We start from the raw sequence: 19,375 nt of genomic DNA on the forward strand, positions 1-19,375 counted from the left end.
TGAAGACAACAACAGCAACAAACACACTTTCCAAAGGTTAGATGGACATGGCTGACTGAAAGAATTGCTTAAATTATGAAATGTTTTTTTAATAACTTTTCCATTGAACCAGATACCTTAAAACTTTTTAACTGTTTCTTATCGGTAAAAACCATTTTTTTAATAACTTCAGCTAAACATTTTCTTTGTTGACTTTAGTATTGAACTCTTCAATCTATATGACCTGTGATATCTACAATTTTAAAATAAATAACTTATTTCAGTAAACACACATTCTAGATATTCTAAGTCCAAAATTTGTCCAGTGAGGAAAACCCTTTTATTGTTTCTTTTCTGCTAGTTTGTCTAATCATGTTGGGTCTAATTTATCCTTTGATGAAATTAATGAAACTTCACAAATAGTGTGTCTGGAAAATCATCAAAATCGTTTGTAAGCATGTACCACATCACATTTAAAAGGAAAGCTACTGGGAAACCACTTATTTTCCACATATTTAACAGACGTAGAAAGAGTTAAGCACCAAATTAAACATGTATTTAGTAGTTCCATGTGGGTAAGATAATACTGATAGTTTCAATCTCGGATCATCTGAGAACGTATCATATGGGCGAGATAATACTAACAATTCCACAGAAAATTCGAACATACATTCTAAGGAGAGACAACTGAATCTAGCAGTGGCTTTGGAAGTTTGGGTGGAATCATGGCGAGTTTATATATGCAATTGAAAGGAAAATAAACTTGTAGGACTTCAATCCCTACCAACAATTCTAATCATAAAAAATAATAACCGTATTCTATCGCCAATGGACATTGTAGTTCTGGTAGTTGCAAAGGGGAATATACACTACAGACCAGAATTTGATGGTACTCACAGGAATATTGGACAATCAATGCTTGAGCATATTCGGTTAAACTTCTTTCTGATTGAAATTTAGTAACAGGTTAGAGTGTTTTGAAGATTTAAAATACTTTTGTTTCAATTACATTAAATGTTTCACACATGTCATCCTAAGATTATATTTTTTTGGTGTGTGACCGGTGATTGAGTGTGCTTTTGAGTTTTACTAAAATTGTTCGGGTCCGTATAGGGCATGGGCCACGTCATCTCTCAAGAGCTCCTCAAAGTTATTTGTCTCAGGTGTGAGCTGAATCTTACATTGACATGCCGTGTATATATGACAATAATACGTGTTTCTTCTGCTTCATTTTCCTACCCAGTGAAGACAGTAGTTTTGCAGAGGCAAATGTATAAATACAACAGTTAGAGTTAACATAAAATAAATTACGCTCATTCATTCTTGTTTATGATTTAAATTTTGCTTGACTACATTGAATGCATACCTTGTTTGCATTTTAGAACAGCGTTGCAGAAGCTGTCCTAGACTGTATAGAAAAATGAAAACGCTTTACTGTAGATTGCGGATGCCCATGCTTCCGACTTTCTTTAAAATGCAAGTAATGGCATAGTTATTTTGGGGAAACACTTCTTTATCGAAATCAGAAACTTCAAGACTCACTTAAAGCATAAACATAACAAACCCTGAGCTCAGTTGCAGCTCGACCGAATTCATACATAGTTTATTAGTTCCTTGTAAGGGATTTGACTCTTCTATGAATCTAGAGAATAGAATGTTAACTAGGAAATCAGAGGTGTGCACATCATCCCTTTAGAGAAGCCAAATTCCAAGAGAAACTATTACGTTAGGGGTTGACCAACCTCCTACACGACTTGAATTGAAACACTCAAAAAACATATTAATTAAGTTCAGGGTACATACCATTGAAGGACTATATACTTTCAATAGTATCTCCAATAACTTCTTCGTCTTTTATCAGAAAATTATTTTGGACGCCCAAAATACATACTGGAGTCACACTAAGCTAAACTTGCAAGTTTAATAAATAAAATTAAATTCTATTTCAAACTTGTTGTTCATATGATCTAATAGAGTAGCAGTATTCTAGATAAAAAAAAAATATAGTAGTAGTATAATTGCCTGTAGTACTATAACCTGCGTATAGTTCAGATTCCATCACACATATTTTGTATCATTAAACAATACACATTCCCGCAAGTTTAGAAAAATGTATTAGGCACTAAATATGGAACCAGATAATCATTTTATTTCTCCCAAAATGCTCGTGCTGTCCTAGTGGTGAAGGGAATTATAAAGATAGGTGCTGGTAATTGTAAAGAGGCCGTGCAAGAAAGAACATATACAGGAAAGAAAAACTACTCTTCGATAGTAATTACTGAGTAAAAAAACACTAGATTTTATTTGTTCCTGAGAAATCAGAATGCAGAGGTATACATCACACAGGAACGGCTGAAAAAATTGATTATAAGATCCCAATAAATTATCTGAATTAAAAGCATGCTCTCTACAAGAGACCATAAATTAAAATCCCAACAATATAAACAAGTGTGGAAGCGACACTAAGATGCTGCGTATGAATCTAATCCATTTTGCACTAAGTGAAATGATAAATTCTGCGATCATTATCAAACAAGACCAGTAAAATGAAGACTAAGGACATTCTACAGCGGTTAAGTTTTTTTGTAGGAGGTAAATTAGGGTTCACAAATGACGGACCTTGACCTTCAGTGAGCCTTTCTCCTTTGCGTCGGTTTCTGGGTGGCTAATTTATAAATCCAATACACCTAGAGTAAATCAAAACAAAGAGTGATTAGAGATAGAAGTGGTGACATTTATTTGAAAATAAGAGTGATGAATGGAGAGAAAAATGACCATAGCGAGGACATGCACTGCTATCAGAAGAACCAGTAATACAGGTAGTGCGTCCTGGATCCATGGTTGCGTGGGTTTGTGATGTCCGTACGCCATTCCACTCTGAAATTTCAAAACGCGAGGAAGCAATACAGTGAAGGTTTTGTTTCACTTCAAACCAGGGTTACAACAAATACTATTTTCCCAACTACAGAGATGAACTGATGCATTATAATAATAATAATTACCATAATTATTTGTTATTAGTATTATTAATTAAAAAACAAAAATTGGGATTTCAATATTCATCTATATATATCATTCATTTATGCTTGTCAACTATACATAAGGTGATTAAGTTTTAAATAAATCATAAATTTTAGTTTATTTAATTAATTTTTTTTAATTTTTTGTTTTGTTGAGTACTTAAAAATTATTAGGTATCCTTTCCTCCATCATTTTGTTTATTTATTCTTAAAATATTAAAAAAAATTAATAGAGACTATTTCAAATTAAAAAAGTAAAATGGAAAATGCTGAGTTCCATCATACATAAAAAGAATTATATATTTAACAACTCAAATACCATAGTTTAATTTAATAGATAATATTAGTTGATAAAATAGACAAGTTTACTAATAACTTTAATGACAATTAAGCCTAGCAATTAATTCCAAACTACTGAAAAAACATAATTTTCAATAAACAATAAAATGTATACCAGTAAAAAGAATGTTAAAAATTATGTGAAAAGAAAGACTTCTCTTGGGAACGTTCAAATTTTTTTATGTTATTATTAACTGATCAGAAAATATTTTAAGCATGATTTTTAAAAGGGTAATCATAAAAATTAATAAATGTAGTGGTAATAACAATAGTAATTTATAATTACATAATAATATTAAAAAAATTTATGATGTTAGTGCATACAGAACAGGAAATTGTGCACGGAGGGGATCCATTAGGGCCATGAAAACATAAACTTTCCACGGTGCCAAAGGTGGTAGAGGTTTAATCAAATCCAATCAAAGAAGAGGGCGGTTAGTTCTGCAAAATTGGTGCCAACTGTCTAGTTCGGTGCTTACCTTACACCACACGTGGCAGTTTTCCTCAGCTTTCAGATTTGCGAGAAAGTCACACACACTCACCGCTGCACCTCATCGAATCAAACCAATGACTAATTGGTCGCACCTATGCATTTTCTCAAACACTTGGTGTTCAGCGTTTTTCCATGTTTTCCATTGAACTTGTTTTCCCTACATACCAATGACGAGGAATGCCTTCGCTGCTCTCTACCGACACCGCGCACCTATTCTTAAATCTGCTCGTACATTTCCTCTGACTACTACTCTCTGCAAATTATCCGATTTCTATTCGCTGTTTTATATTCAATTATTTTTAGAATTTAGTGGCCTTAGGTTATTGGTGCTATTATTGTACCGAGAGTTCTTTTTCTTGCAGATTTATATCACGACAGTTTCACTGAAATTATCTTGCGCAAATGCTTGCCGTTGGATTGCCCTTCCTCGTCATGCTTACTGCACCGAAAGTCGTGAGTGTGTTTTTGTTTTCCGTGCTCAACCGATTACCTAAAGTCGAGTTTTTGTTTATTTCATGTTTTGTGACATTCAAATTTTTGGTTCTTTGTCTGCAGATATTCAACTGGTTTCACCAGTGTGCATGGCGAAACGCCCTCTGCTGAGTATGCGAGGATGAGGAGGGAATCGCTTGAAAGTAAATTTGGGCATGCTCTTGGAACTTATAGTTCGAAGAGTTTCAATGCTATCTACCGGTTTGGCCCCTTTTTGGCTTTGTACAGGGCAGCAATTATTTCATTTCATGTGTTAAGGCTAGCCATGTGGCAATTATTCGTTCAAGACATGAAAAAACGTGCTGTTAAGGTAAACATGATATTTTCTCAATGTTTTCTCATATTGTTTTGCGGATACACTAGGGAATGAGCAGGCGTTACTTTGGGTTGTGGTAAGTAACAAGTTTGGTGATATTGGAGAGGATTAAAACCAGTTAACTGGTTGAACAAAAATTCAATGAAGCTTCTTTATTATAAATCTTTTAGAAGTTGGGCGAACAAAAAGACAGTAAATAGAGAATGTGGAGAATGTTTCTTCAACTAACACTTCTTCCAGCTGTGGAGAATGTGATTTCATTATTTTTAATGCTTATGGAGAACTTGTTTAAATGAACATTGATACACATTTTTTCTTTTGCAGTTTCGTGAAACTCTAATACGCTTGGGTCCTTTCTATATCAAGGCAAGTTTTTCTCACAGGTTATTTTGTTTGGTTTCTGCTTTCATTTTTCATTCTTGCGTTACTCTTTCTATACTATACATGACCTATGCTGAGGTTAATTTAAGATATAGTATCAATTTCTCTCTCTCACTCAAACTTCTGCTCTTACTCTAAAATAAACTTGTATTCGGTGTCTGGTATGAATAAATTGACCGTTTCAAGGGTTTATGATCCTGGATCAGAATCTCTGTTTTTCCCATTATTTGTTTTAATTTGAGATATTTAGTTTTCTTTATCCAATTTTGCCTTTACCACAGAAATGCAATAGTCACGTGTCCAATTCTTATGATTTTACTCTAGATAGCTAGTATCTTACGTTATTATATTTTTTCTTTTACGTTGTAAAAACATTTGAATATATATAAGCTTTTCTTTTTGTTTTCCTTCTTTCCCGCATTGTCATATGACATATATATATTGAATGGAGCAAGAATTAATATGTAACATGTATTAAATGTATCACATGTGCAGTTCTTATGTTTGACAATATCCATTTATGATTCCAGCTTGGGCAGGCATTGAGCACTCGGCCTGACATATTACCAACAATATATTGCCAAGAACTTGCCAAGTTACAGGTACAATGACATCTTCCATTGTACTTCAAGCATGTAATCAAATGCTGCAGGTGCATCTATTGACTATAGCTAAGCTCTTGTCTTTTGTAACTTGTATTTTTATAAAGCCTTATAACTTTGTTATTGATACTACAGGATCAAATACCTCCGTTTCCAACTGACGTTGCAATCAAATCTATTGAGAGTCAGTTTGGTGTTCCTATTGATGAAATTTTTAATGACATCACCCCGTCACCTATTGCAGCAGCATCCTTGGGGCAAGTATATAAAGGTTAGTTAACAACAAAAGTTAGCTTAGAATTTATTCTGATTTTGAATATTTCATATTTGCTCATGTTCTGTTCTTAAAATTGATATTTTAGAATAATATTTATATGTCTGAGGAAGATTGAAGTGTTTACTTTTGTCACTTCAAGTGTTGCAGCTCACCTGCATTCTGGAGAGCTGGTTGCCGTAAAGGTACAGAGGCCCGGTATGTCTCTTTCATTGACTCTTGATGCTTTGCTATTCCATATGATAGGGGGCCAATTAAAACGGTTTGCCAAGGCCCGGAGAGATCTTTTTGTGGCAGTAAATGAAATGGTGAGTTCCTTTATAACAGAGCACAAAGATCTCATTTGCTTTGTATGACGTATTCTTTAACCTGGCATTTAAGAAATAATATTTTCCTTCTGTGTATGATGACCACTATAGCAGCTGACTGTTATGGAGTGTTATTTTTAGTTTACATTGCAATTTCTTTATGTGTTAGTCATTGTAGATTAATGCAACAGGTCAGGCACATGTTTGATGAAATTGATTATGTCCTGGAGGGAAAAAATGCTGAGCGCTTTGCTACTCTCTACTGTTGGTCTTCTGGTAAGTTAAATACTATTTTCTTTGATATAGTCTTGCCATGTCCCTAAATCTACGATGTTTTTGAATCTCAAATTCGAATTTTATATAATGCTAAATACTTTAATGTGTGATGTTGTTAAAGGAGAGAAAATGAGAGACATATGTTACTATGTATAACGGCTAGGATAATTACACATAAGAATCTGGTGCTACTCTACTGCTCCTCAAATGAGAGGGCAGTGTGCAATATATATTAGGTTATGAACATTTCTGCTATTAGCTTGATTAAATAATTTTTAGCATTCAGTTTAGATTGGTAGTTGTTCTTAGAATCAGTTTTGGACTCAACTCAATCTCAAAAAAAGGGGCTTATGAGGTGAGAATAGTCTCCCATTTATGTACTCTTTGTAGGCTCTTTTTTAATATGATTAGTGACTCTTCCAAATGAAATTAGAATAGAATTTGATATCATCATAAAATTTGGGTTTGTATACCCATCTCAACTTAACAAAATCAGCTTCTATTCGCCACACAAGCTGATTTTGTAGAGTCGAATTAGATTAATACAAATATAACATTGCACCAGAATCTCCCAAATCGATTTGAAAGGGTTGTCTGTCATATTATCCAAATTGTAAAAAACCTGAGTCCCATATTGACTGAAGTAGAGACAGGGCCTAAAAAGAGTACACAAGTAATATTGTAAAAAACTTGAGTCCCATATTGACAGAAGTAGAGACAGAGCCTAAAAAGAGTATACAAGTGGGGGACAACCTTCACTTACCAAGCAAGTGTCGTGGGGTTGAAGTAGGTTCATAGCTAAATTATAAGCTTATTTTCAAGAGGAGGTAATGAGCAGAGCAGCAAATTTGCAGATGGGATTAAACACAAGAGAACAAATGCTGTCAAAGCTCCAAAAATATATTGGGACTACACATGCTCCACTGTGCTGACTATGGAGTGGATAGATGGAATTAAGCTTACAGATGAAACAGGCTTGACTGAAGCTTCTTTGAACAGAAGGAAGCTCATTGACCAGGTATGAAGTACACAAGTTTTATTAGTCACATGTATATGATGTATTTCTTATACCATTGTGTCTGTCTATTTGCATTTCTTTTTGCTTACTAGGCTTGCGGGTTTTTGTATTAGTAATAAATGCTTGGTTTTAATATCTTTTGGCTTCATATTAAGTGCATGATTACTCAAGATGGCAAGCACTGTCAATTGATACCCCCTTGCCTCGTCTTTCTGTCTTTGTAGGGATTATACTGCTCTTTGAGGCAAATGCTTGAGGTTGGTTTTTTCCATGCCGATCCTCATCCAGGAAATCTTGTTGCGATAAATGATGGATCAATTGCATATTTCGACTTTGGAATGATGGGGGATATTCCTAGGCATTATCGAATTGGACTTATTCAAATGGTGAGAAATATCTAAGTATTAATCATTGTAATGGATGTAACTTATTGATTAGTTATAGTCACCACTACATTTTTGTGACATCTTTATTCCAAAAATATGTTTGAGAAGTTCAAATTAACCTAAATATGTTAAACTGATGGAAACTAAATTCTGGATAATATTCAGCAAAAGGATTGAGGCACGACTCAATACACCAAAGAGAAGATACTCTGATAAGTCAGAAATGACAGCCAAAACAGAGAAAACTATAAAAGACTGGTAAAAAAGACGAACGCTACATGATAGTGCTCACTCTTTCCCTTTCCAAGACTACCTTCACTACCTCAATTCTCAGATAACCCCCCGTGTTCCCCACCCTCCCGAGAATGATTTTCCTCATCACTACAGTTATTATCTCCAATTATCAGGCTCCACTTGGAAGCTGTGCAGTCCGTTGGGCATTTCTCTCTCCCCATTGTCTCCTTCACTTCCTTTTATCAAGTTTCCAATCCCGTGCCTTTCTATTTTCCTCGTCTCATGCACCACACAGCTTTTTGCTTCTGTGGGCCCCTTTTTCTGACATTCCCTTTATCTCCTTCTATATACACTCTTCAATGGCCTATTAATGACATAATTGGCATTTAAATTATATTATTTTTTTTCTCTTTATAAGATTTATTACACTTATATTCTTGGGTGTACATCGAATAGCATGCTTAATGTGAACTCGTTGAATGGTCATCCTATTTGTGGTGATGCTGGAGAAGAGTCAAAAGGATGTGTTAGGTTTTCATTGCTTTTATTTGCAAATCATTTTGTTTATGATCTCTCATAAGATCTGACCTAACTCCAGAGTTTTTCTTTTCTTAATCTATGGTATTCAAATAGTTATTGCATAATTTTCAAGAAAAAGTGTAGAATATTTCTGGGAACTTCTTTTATGATGCTAATATACATATTATCCTAACGTGTAAGGTATCCTTTTTTTTTCTTTTTTGTTGGATCGATTCATCTTATATATCTCTCTTGGATGAAATGTTCCTAGACATGCATTGGCGGTATACATTTTTCCTTTTGAAGTTTCTCCTCTCCATTGTATTACATTTTTTGGGGATTGGAGATGCATAATTTCCTTTGTTGTTGTGTCTAGTCTAAGCCTAAGCCTTTCTCTCTTTCAGATTGTGCACTTTGTTAATCGTGACTCTCTAAGCTTGGCAAATGACTTCCTGTCTTTGGGATTTATTCCTGAAGGGGTTGATGTACATTCAGTTTCTGATGCGCTGAAAACGTCATTCGCTGATCAGACTGGTGAATCTCAAGATTTTCAGGTTTGTTTTTCATTCTATACTCCTTTAAAGGAACAATGTTTTCTCTGTAATAGCTGTTAGTGGTGCTCATATATATATTTTGATGATAAGACAGAATTTTGAGCATTTTAAAATATGTTGATTAGGGGGAGGGGGTTTGCCTACTGGAAATGCTGGAAGTATAAAATTTACGCACCATTTTGGTGCTTATTTTAAGATAGGAATGCCTGAATTTGTCAAGGATAAATCTTTCGTGCAACCCCTCCTATGGGATTAAGTGTCTCTTATCCTCTTTTCATCCCTTGCCTGGCTTGTTTCATTTTACTTTTTGTTTAGGTTCTGGGTTTCAAAGTTCTAGTTATTTTCTAAGTAAATATTTCATAGATATGTTTCTGCTAATGTCTTCCTCAACTAGGTCTAAGGCTTTATGTACCTGTCTGAAGCACAACTTTCTCTTTCTAAGTTTTTAATACTTGCTTTGGATTTCAGGGAATTATGAACCAACTATATGACGTCATGTATGAATTTAATTTCTCCCTCCCGCCAGATTATGCTCTTGTGATAAGAGCATTGGGATCGCTAGAAGGCACAGCTAAAGTTTTGGATCCTGACTTTAAAGTCATTGAGAGTGCATATCCTTTTGTCATTGGGAGACTTATAGCAGACCCAAACCCTGATATGAGAAGAATTTTGAGGGAACTTCTCATTCGTAACAATGGATCCATAAGGTGGAACCGGCTAGAACGCCTGGTATGATCTGTTTTGTTTTTTCTACTCAGCCCTACAATATAATTGTAATGTGAACATGTTCATCCCTGTATTCCTTGAAATAAACCAAAAAGTTATTCACAAGGTTATCCAACCTGTATCATTTGGAACATACCCTGCTAAGAGTCCCACATGAGCGAGTCTCATCTAATAAAATTAGGCTTATAAGTCTTAAGGAATTTTTCCACCTGATTGACTAATCTTTTGAGATGGACTCACCCTTTAGACTCATTCTCACATTATAACTTCTTCAAAGAAACATAATTGCTGTGTAACATTGACATAGATTTGTAGCCTACTTTATTTGTGTACGTACTCGTGAAAGTTGGAACTCTATATGGCACTTTTACATTATTTGTGTGAGAAATACTGGCAACACACTCGTTTCAATACCCTTCAAAGGGTGAAATGCTAGGGGATCCCATTAAAAAGGGAATGGAACCTACTCAACAGGGAATGAGACATCATTTAATTAATGTCATTTGTTTTTCATCCAATAATAGAAATATCCTAAAACAAAATTAGGGTATGCTACTAGCATTTTTCTAGTACCTTTTGAGTGGAATTATGTTGCTTTTCCATATAAGTAAATCTGTTTTATTAGTTCAAACGACTAATCCTTTTGATTAAATATTTTGGAATTGCAAAAGCAGATCCTTTTCATTTCTTCCCTCAAATTTAATACTCGGGGATAAAATTATTCTAGGACTTTGGACTGTATGTAATATGGATGTCATTTTTGTTCAGGTAGCAGCAATATCTGAACAAGCTTCTGAGATAACTGGAGACCCTAGTTCTGAAAAGTTTTCAAGTTCTTCTGTTTGGAAGTTATTTGACATGCACGCTGTTGTTGATTCCACTGAAGATCTTTTATTATTCATATTATCAGACAAGGGTCTTAGAGTGCGTCTTTTCCTTCTTCGGGATATAATAGAAGCAGCTGATGTGTTTCTGCAAAATGAAGTGATTGATTGCGCATTAGATGAGAATCCTCAAGGGCAGAGAACATTACTATTTGAGGTATTTTCTTTTGTTAAATATATTCTACATGCATTTGTGCATCTCTAGGGAATAAATAGTTTATAATCTCCTCACTCCTGAGGAAGAGGATTTAGTTCGCTCTTGCACATAACTTCATACATTATGTCCCTTCAACCCTTTCAGCTAAATTCGACAAAAGAAAAATAAAAGAACTACGAAATCACTCCAAGGACCCCTTTAGCATACTTACTACTAGATCACCTCAAGCACCTCTTCGCATTTAGGGGTCTCAGCCCTTTCTGAAAACAATCCGATTAAGAAGTGAACTTTAAGTCTAACTCGAGGTGAGGTTTGCACCCACTTATATATTTTAAATTGGCCTTATTTTTAGTCGATGTAAGACTTTCAACATACTCCCTTTACACTGAGGTATATACATCTCGAGCGTGAGACTATACATTAATGATTGGTCCAATAGTGACCCGAAAGTGGTTGGAACAATATGTCCAACAAACAATAAATATCGTTAGGATAGGTTTTAACCTGGCTTTGATACAATGTTAAGAAGTGGACTTCAAGCTTAACTAAAGCCGGTTTTGTGGAGTTGAATTAGGCTTAAAGTCCACTTCTTAACCCTTACAGAAAAAACTATAATAATAAATCAATACTAAATAGAGGCAAGAGACCTAGCTTAGAGATTAAAATATGAAGTGGAACAAAAACAAAATAGAAGAAAATAAGAGTTTTATTTGACTTAAGAATTAAAATATAGTGAGTTTTTTGTTGAAGGTTTTGCGGACTAGTTAGCCTCATCATTGGTTTACACGGGTCTAAACAAGGGATTAAAATACTCAATCTGTCCTGGGCATTATCTGACGGACTAGCAAACAGCCCACATGGCCCACCTGTATTGTCAGTCATCTTTATTTTTGCTTAAATTACATACTAAATATGTTCGTTCCTTTTGGCCAATAGATTTTTAGTTGTTCCGTTCTGCCAAATAAATGGGCTAAATGTCTGAGTAATTTGTACGTTGCAGGAGCGTGATATCCTGGGTAGGATTGGAAAAGGGTTTGATTACCTTTGTGAAGTAGTGAAGTTGGCGCCAGCGGAGTGGACAGCAATGGTTATTCGGATGTCCGTTAGGCCCGAGGTTCACAGATTTGCTTTAGATATTATTTCAGCTATAGCTTTGCATTCTAGCTACAAATTACAGGTAGCTTCTTGGCTCTATTTGTCAAGACTTCTTCACAAAATGACAATTTGAGGTACCAATATTGTCGTTGACACTCATTAATTAGAAATAGGTGAGTGTTTTCCTCTCTACATATTCATTCTTAGCAGCATAAACATTCCATTCTTTACCTCTACACGCTTCCCAAAATTTACTTTCATATTTTTCAGCAGTCGTTAAGAAGTTTTTGGATGTAATTTTTAAGTTTACGTTTCTTGCGCAACTCATTTTAACCGATACTTTTAGAAGGGGACTTAAAAGTTTAACTAAATATCATAACTTCCTTGTACTATACTACTGAAAAAATGACGTATTGATAAAATGCTTAGAGTTTTAATACAAAAGTAAGATATATATTTTGAGAAAAAAAATATCTTGTCCATGTCCGATTGCACAAAATCATATTTCTAAAATTCTGTTGAAGCAGTGAAGAAAGTCATTTATGGATTAATCTAGGAGATAAATTGTGACCAGCCTCATAATAATTTAATGGTTTTACTATGGATAACTTTTGTTAAAGAACATTACAAAATAAAGAAATCTGGATGAAATTAACATGAAAAAGGTGCATTACACATTTTATAAGACATACCATTATAGTAACAGTGGAATTGATCGTTGATAAAATGACATAATTGAATGTTAATGTAAAATGTAATTTATTATCAATAAATGTAGTTTCAGAAACAATGCAATGCAGATTTCTTATTAATACCAACTATAAAGAGTTTGCAACAGAACTAGTAAGTTTTAACGGAAATACTCATTAAATTTTAGGATAGGTGTTTATTGAAATTTCATGCAAAAATAAAAGGAAATAAAAATATTTGAATAATTAGTTAGGGTTAACTAGATTGATTACTTGAATAATTCACAAGGACGTGTTTAAAAAAAAAATCCTTTTTAAGGTGGGTCAAAAAAGGCTAATGGGCTCAGTTTTTTGCAGCTTAAAACGATGTAATATTTGGGTATTGCTTCTTACATTCTATCAAATTTCTATCTCACCCCATCAAAAAGCTACCGGAAATTTTATTTTTGTATGACAAGATAGAGTGATTGCTAAGTGTTTATTATGTTTTGAAAAATAAATTACGGAAGTGATAGGGTCTAAGAAGAAATTTGATAGGGTGTAGGAAGCCATATCCGTAATATTTTTAGAAATAGAATAAAAAGAGTAAAAAAATTCTGTTCTTGAAGAAATATTTTGGGGCTACTACTTCCTGTACACCATTTTTTTCTTCTTACATCTCCTAATTAATAAAATATCACTAGACATATCTAACATTTCATTCTCCTTCTCCCTCTCACCATATTTTTTAGCAACTTTTCTTCAACCTGTGCATGAGGTGATGAAGGAGTCTCAAGCAACGGATGCCACCACGTAAAAGGATTTTCATTTTACTTAAACAAATGCTTTTCTCTCTACTATCACTTTCCACTCCTCTTTCATTTACATTACTAAGAAGTTGAGGTTAATGAAATGAAGTCCAAATTATACAATATAAAATATGTCTTCCGAATTCACCGTTTCGAACAAGATGTTTCTTTTTAATATTTTGAAACAAGTATTTTGCAAAGTATTTTTGGTTCTGGAAATTTCTTTCTAAATTGAGTGTTTTGAATAGTATTTTCAAATTTGAAATATAAAAGAAATTTTCTAAACAAACACTTGTTCTATAATTTCTTTTTTACATTTAAAATACCTTCAAGAGCAGTGATTTCTGTTTGAAATACAAATATTTTGGAAGATATTTTACACCCTATCTAATATTTTCTTGCACCCCATCTAAGCTTCCAGAATTTTTGATCGAGAGGTGGGATGAATGTCTTCTGAAAAAGTATTTCTGGAATTGGTTTAATGTGTTCTGCAAAGTAAAATCCGGTTTGATGGAGTGTTTGAAAAAAATTGATGAAGGGACAGGACGAAACACCCCCACATAAGAATGGTAATTTGTACACCAATTGTCTATTAGCAACATCTCTATTTGACTGCAGAGTTACGGATATGATTGGTACAAAATACATTGAAATGACTCTTCATGGAAGATGAATTTACATGAAACATATAACACTGAATTAAATATAAGTCTAATTCACTTCATTAATTAAAGCCACGTTCAACCTAATATTTTTTTTTATAAGAAATTTATAGATTTTCATTTTTTGTATTATGTTAAACTTTTTCGTATCTAATTAATGTATATTTACCTCAGACTTATACGTCACAGTAAAAAATAAATTAAAAATAAACTTAACATAAACAAGGATAAAGGAGCCATGGATTAACATGTGAAGCTATGACAAAATAAAACAATGTTATATTTGGCATTGACTAGGTCCATCTCTAAGCTTTCAGTCACGAATATGGCAACTAATTTTAGTAGAGAATATGAATCACTAGAATGGATGACAGAGAAAATTTCATGAATCACCGAACAACCTTTGAACTTTAAAGGAATCGTCAAAAATAAAAAGAAAATAATAGTAAACACTCTTATTTCCTTTTCTTTTTCTAATAACCTTTTCATTTGACCATTTTTTCAAAGTAATTTCTCTAACTAATTTTCAACAAGAATATGATACCAAGAGTGCACATTTCTTTTCTCTTCTCTTTCTTAGGTACCCTTTCTCTCTTCTTTCTCTCTTGTAAGGCAATTCTTCCTATAATCCAGTAGTTTGTACCTCGGATTCAGCATCTTTATGCCTTTAGCTGCATCACAAGCAATATCTATGAACATTTGTATCATTTTACTTGCGGTGTTCTATGTGCAGGTTAAAACTTGGAACTTGATGATTGCAAAATGACCCAACTAATGTTATGATCACTTGGAAGCATTGGCAAGAAAGAAGACACATATTGGTGTTGTTTGTTCACATATTGGTGAAAAAAATAATATCTGGGTAGCAAGAGTATATTGCAGTAGTAATATGAGCTTTCTCAATTCAATTTTATCTGCTCCAACCCAGGTTCAAAATTCCCAGGATGCAATTGTGAGCGGTGGGGGTCTAAGGTTAAATTCTTTCTCACATTTTCTTTCAATTTAATTATTTGGTTTGATGGTCGTGTTCTTAATTTAGATATTCATAATTTTGTTATGTCTAATTTTTATGATGTTTTTTTGTTACGATATGTTTTTGTAGTCATAATGGAAAATTCAGCTATGGGTATGCTAGCTCTCCCGGCAAGAGATCTTCAATGGAAGATTTTTACGACACAAGAATTGATGGTGTTAATGGTGAAATCGTTGGCCTTTTCGGAGTTTTTGATGGTATATTTATATCTTCATCTCATCTTCATCACCTAGTTGTACACTAACAGGAAAATATGTCAAAATATTGCAGATAGTACTTATGCTATGTGTTACTCTTATTAATATTCTTTTTTTTTAATCAGCATGCTTGTTTTCTATATTTTCCATTTCTTAAACTATTCTGAAACTAAGCTTTGCATTTAACTTCATATTTTAATATGAAGATGTTTGTGTACTTGTGCATTTGTATTATCCATAGATTACTGGTTTTGTACTTTTGCCCCTCATATTAGTCTCTCTGATTTTTTTAGCTCCTATTTTCTCAAATATACAGAAATTGTTAGGTTTGCTTACAGTTGGAGTTTAATGTTACATTTTAAATGTCAATGTAAATGTGTGGACTATTTGATTAGTTTATTTGGTTGTAATGTTGTTTTCTACACACCATGATTTTCAACCCCTTTAACGCAAAAATCTCTTTATAGTAGTCTCATTTGACTTTAGAACCTTTATCATCAATTCCTCTTCCTGAACAGTGATAAGCTAATAGTGTGTCATTTGTTGGAGGATAGATGTTTTTCCCTTTAAATGTTTGTTTCTCTCATTCCGTTGGTTAAACCTATGCTTGATAACTAGAAGTAATTCCTACTTTTTATAATTATAACTCTTTCCAGGTCATGGTGGTGCTCGTGCTGCTGAGTATGTCAAGAAAAACTTGTTTAGTAATTTGATCAGTCACCCAAAATTCATTTCTGACACCAAATCAGCAATATGTATGTTATCTATCTATCTATCTATCACTACTAGATGTTTGATATTCTCCAATTTGCCAAATCCATAGATTGATCTTTTTCCAAGCAATTTTTTCCCACAGCTGATGCATATAATCATACCGATTCTGAGTTTCTGAAGTCAGAAAAGAACCAAAATAAAGATGCTGGTTCAACTGCTTCCACTGCGATTTTAGTTGGTGATCGCTTGCTTGTTGCAAATGTTGGGGATTCCAGAGCTGTCATATGCAGGGGTGGTAATGGTAAGGGCGTGTTTGCTTTGGAGATACTTGCATACATCTATCTATAATGTTGCAGTATTAATTTTGTATTGTTATTTAATTTGATTATTGACGTAGTATTACTGTTTATATAAATGCGAGTATGCTTGCTTATATAATATGATCTTTTTTTTTAACTTTTCATACCATTATTGAGAATTTCGTCCATACTTCTGAGTCTTTGGTGGTGACTGTCTTGATATCAGTTGTTTATTATTGATGAAATATAATGAGTAGTCACTTGTTTTAGAGTGTGTAATGTAATGTTAGTATAAAAATGGCATGGGTTTGTGTATAACATGTTCTTGTGCATCTGCAGTGACAGAGTCGTTTTAACCTTCATATGTTGAATATTTATAATTATTATTCTTCGAATCATGGTTTTTTCTAGCTATTGCTGTTTCTCGAGACCACAAACCGGACCAAACTGATGAGAGGCAGAGGATTGAAGAGGCTGGAGGATTTGTTATGTGGGCTGGTAATGTAAACATGTAACATATAGTTGCCCTCAGTTTTCTGTTAAATTTAAAAAATATATATCGTTTATCATTATTGGTGATATCACATAAGCAGGAACTTGGAGAGTTGGAGGTGTTCTTGCTGTTTCTCGAGCATTTGGTGATAGACTCTTAAAGCAATATGTTGTTGCTGATCCAGAAATTCAGGTTGGTGACATTCATTCTTAAATAAATGTATAGTTTTAGACCTTTGCTTCTGTAGGACATGATGAAGTTTATGAGCAGTATAACAAAATTTAGAAGAGATGTTCCTTCTGCTGATTTATCTTTATTCTTATTGTTGTACCCTTTAATTTTATTTGTCTAGTCTCTTTCTTTGGTATATTTAAGCTACATTTTTGCCAATTTGTAGGAAGAAAAAGTTGACAAGTCCCTTGAGTTTCTTATCCTAGCTAGTGATGGACTATGGGATGTTGTCACAAATGAGGTTTGCACTGATGTTCATTTCTTCTCATTGAGAATTAAAATGCATCTTCATCATAAGCATTTATAGAAGGGGGGGAAAGGGAGCAGTAGAAGATAAAACCAAATCCAAACCAATGATAAATGCTTAGGTTACAAAACATAAAGTCAACTACTAATACATCTCATTTTTCCTACTCAGCTAAGATTTAAGTGTTTTCAGGAAGCAGTTACTATGATTAAACCAATTGAGGATGCTGAAGAAGCAGCAAAGAAGTTGATGCAAGAAGCATATGGGAGAGGTAGTGCTGACAATATCACATGTGTTGTGGTTCGCTTCTTGACTAACCATGGCACTTCTTCTCATGGTAATTCTGGAGTTAACCATGGCACTTCTTCTCATGGTAATTCTGGAGGTAACCATGGCACTTCTTCTCATGGTAATTCTGGAGGTAACCATGGCACTTCTCATGGTAGTTCTGGAGGTAACCATGGCACTTCTCTTGGTAGTTCTGGAGATAACCGTGGCACTTCTTCTCATGGTAATTCTGGAGGTAACCATGGTAGTTCTGGAGGTAACCATGGTACTTCCCATGGTACTTCTGGAGGTAACCATGGAACTTCTCATGGTAGTTCCGTAGGTAATCATGGCACTTCCCATGGTGATTCTGGACATAACCAGGGCATTTCTCATGGTAGTTCTGGAGGTAACCAAAGCATTTCTCATGGTAATTCTGGAGGTAACCAAGGCATTTCTCATGGTAGTTCTGGAGGTAACCAAGGCATTTCTCATGGTAGTTCTGGAGGTAACCAGGGCATTTCTCATGGTGGTTCTGGAGGTAACCATGGCAATTCTTCTCATAGTAGTTCTGGAGGTAACCAAGGCATTTCTCATGGTGGTTCTGGAGGTACTCATGGCACTTCTTCTCATGGTAGTTCTGGAGGTAACCATGGCACTTCACATGGTAGTTCTGGTGGTAACAATGGCATTTCTCATGGTGGTTCTGGAGGTAACCGTGGCACTTCTTCTATTGGTAGTTCTGGAGGTAACCATGACACTTCTTCCCATGGTAATTCTGGAGGTAACCATGGCATTTCTCAGGGTGGTTTTGGAGGTAACCAGGGCACTTCTTCTCATGGTAATTCTGGAGGTAACCATGGCACTTCTCATGGTAGTTCTGGAGGTAACCATGGCACTTCTCATGGTAGTTCTGGAGGTAACCTTGGCATTTCTCATGGTGGCTCTGGAGGTAACCATGGCACTTCTTCTCATGGTAGTTCTGGAGGTAATCAAGGGCCTTCTTCTCATGGTAGTTCTGGAGGTAATCAAGGCCCTTCTTCTCATGGTAATTCTGGAGGTAACCATGGCACTTCTCATGGTAGTTCTGGAGGTAACCATGGCACTTCTCATGGTAGTTCCGGAGGTAACCTTGGCATTTCTCATGGTGGCTCTGGAGGTAACCTTGGCATTTCTCATGGTGGCTCTGGAGGTAACCATGGCACTTCTTCTCATGGTAGTTCTGGAGGTAATCAAGGGCCTTCTTCTCATGGTAGTTCTGGAGGTAATCAAGGCCCTTCTTCTCATGGTAGTTCTGGAGGTGCTAATAAGAACCCTCCGAAAGCTGGTTATAAGTGAGTAATGGATCCAAAAATCAGAAGACTTGGTCAAAATTGGCTTATAGCTGGTTGTGGTTAGTAATATAGCAGCTATGGTGTTTCAACAAAAATTAGAAATAAATTCCAACTCATTATGGCCCTGTTGCATAACCAAATCATTATCTCACTTCCATGATTTAGCCTATATTTTGTATCTAGCAAATGTGTGTAATGTGTGGTCAGAGTTGTCATGCACCTTCTGCATGTAAACACGATTCTTTTAGTTTGTCTAAATTTCTTTCATGGTTAGTTATTTATGTTATATGCAGCAGTCCTTTCCTACATTCATTGTAGCTTGTATAGTATACATAAAAGAATATTGATTTCCCTCCGCTTGCTATTTA

At 34.6% G+C, this 19,375-nt stretch overlaps 2 protein-coding genes and 1 long non-coding RNA gene across 6 annotated transcripts; 2 read left to right on the forward strand and 1 right to left on the reverse strand.

Annotated features, from left to right (window-relative positions):
* Positions 1 to 907: 907 nt before the first annotated feature.
* Positions 908 to 2,947, reverse strand: LOC124840111 (uncharacterized). The gene is made up of 3 exons (XR_007029000.2): positions 2,755 to 2,947; positions 1,346 to 2,666; positions 908 to 1,214 (listed from the first exon to the last, which is right to left on the reverse strand). It is a non-coding gene; the product is annotated as an uncharacterized LOC124840111 (long non-coding RNA).
* Positions 2,948 to 3,675: 728 nt separating this feature from the next.
* LOC124840092 (Protein kinase superfamily protein) lies at positions 3,676 to 12,289 on the forward strand. Of its 2 annotated transcripts, XR_015784425.1 has the most exons (15): positions 3,676 to 4,059; positions 4,194 to 4,284; positions 4,387 to 4,633; positions 4,964 to 5,005; positions 5,551 to 5,622; positions 5,758 to 5,893; positions 6,047 to 6,204; positions 6,396 to 6,480; positions 7,335 to 7,498; positions 7,723 to 7,884; positions 9,042 to 9,191; positions 9,660 to 9,920; positions 10,686 to 10,958; positions 11,709 to 11,831; positions 11,959 to 12,100. XR_015784425.1 is itself a non-coding variant. In XM_047316083.2 (14 exons), the coding sequence occupies exons 1-14, from the start codon at positions 3,999 to 4,001 to the stop codon at positions 12,184 to 12,186; spliced, it is 2,130 nt and encodes a 709-aa protein (XP_047172039.1). In that variant the 5' UTR covers positions 3,677 to 3,998; the 3' UTR covers positions 12,187 to 12,289. The 2 variants fall into 2 exon arrangements, 1 of the variants encoding a protein (XP_047172039.1); XM_047316083.2 differs by lacking the exon at positions 11,709 to 11,831 and having other exon boundaries at positions 3,677 to 4,059; positions 11,959 to 12,289.
* A 2,399-nt stretch (positions 12,290 to 14,688) lies between these two features.
* On the forward strand, positions 14,689 to 19,375 carry LOC124840108 (uncharacterized). 3 transcript variants are annotated; one of them, XM_088107187.1, is made up of 9 exons: positions 14,689 to 14,772; positions 14,926 to 15,164; positions 15,295 to 15,422; positions 16,079 to 16,177; positions 16,279 to 16,437; positions 16,847 to 16,933; positions 17,029 to 17,120; positions 17,326 to 17,400; positions 17,599 to 19,375. In XM_088107187.1, exons 2-9 carry the CDS (start codon positions 15,082 to 15,084, stop codon positions 19,009 to 19,011), a joined length of 2,136 nt encoding a protein of 711 aa, XP_087963313.1. In that variant the 5' UTR covers positions 14,689 to 14,772; positions 14,926 to 15,081; the 3' UTR covers positions 19,012 to 19,375. The 3 variants fall into 3 exon arrangements, with proteins under 3 accessions (XP_087963313.1, XP_087963314.1, XP_047172062.2); XM_088107188.1 differs by lacking the exon at positions 17,326 to 17,400; XM_047316106.2 differs by lacking the exon at positions 14,689 to 14,772 and having other exon boundaries at positions 14,831 to 15,164.

Source organism: Vigna umbellata, chromosome 2 (genome assembly GCF_029865625.1).
Source record: "Vigna umbellata cultivar VRB3 chromosome 2, Vumbellata_1.0, whole genome shotgun sequence".
NCBI classification, from domain to species: domain Eukaryota; kingdom Viridiplantae; phylum Streptophyta; class Magnoliopsida; order Fabales; family Fabaceae; genus Vigna; species Vigna umbellata.

Coding starts and splice junctions, on each gene's coding strand:
- LOC124840108 (XM_088107187.1), top strand. CDS start 15,082: ATGAGCTTTCTCAATTCAATTTTATCTGCTCCAACCCAGGTTCAAAAT. Junction 16,438..16,846: donor CATATGCAGGGGTGGTAATG/GTAAGGGCGTGT, acceptor GGTTTTTTCTAG/CTATTGCTGTTTCTCGAGAC. Junction 17,121..17,325: donor TTGCTGATCCAGAAATTCAG/GTTGGTGACATT, acceptor GCCAATTTGTAG/GAAGAAAAAGTTGACAAGTC.
- LOC124840092 (XM_047316083.2), top strand. CDS start 3,999: ATGACGAGGAATGCCTTCGCTGCTCTCTACCGACACCGCGCACCTATT. Junction 4,634..4,963: donor TGAAAAAACGTGCTGTTAAG/GTAAACATGATA, acceptor TTTCTTTTGCAG/TTTCGTGAAACTCTAATACG. Junction 7,885..9,041: donor GAATTGGACTTATTCAAATG/GTGAGAAATATC, acceptor TCTCTCTTTCAG/ATTGTGCACTTTGTTAATCG.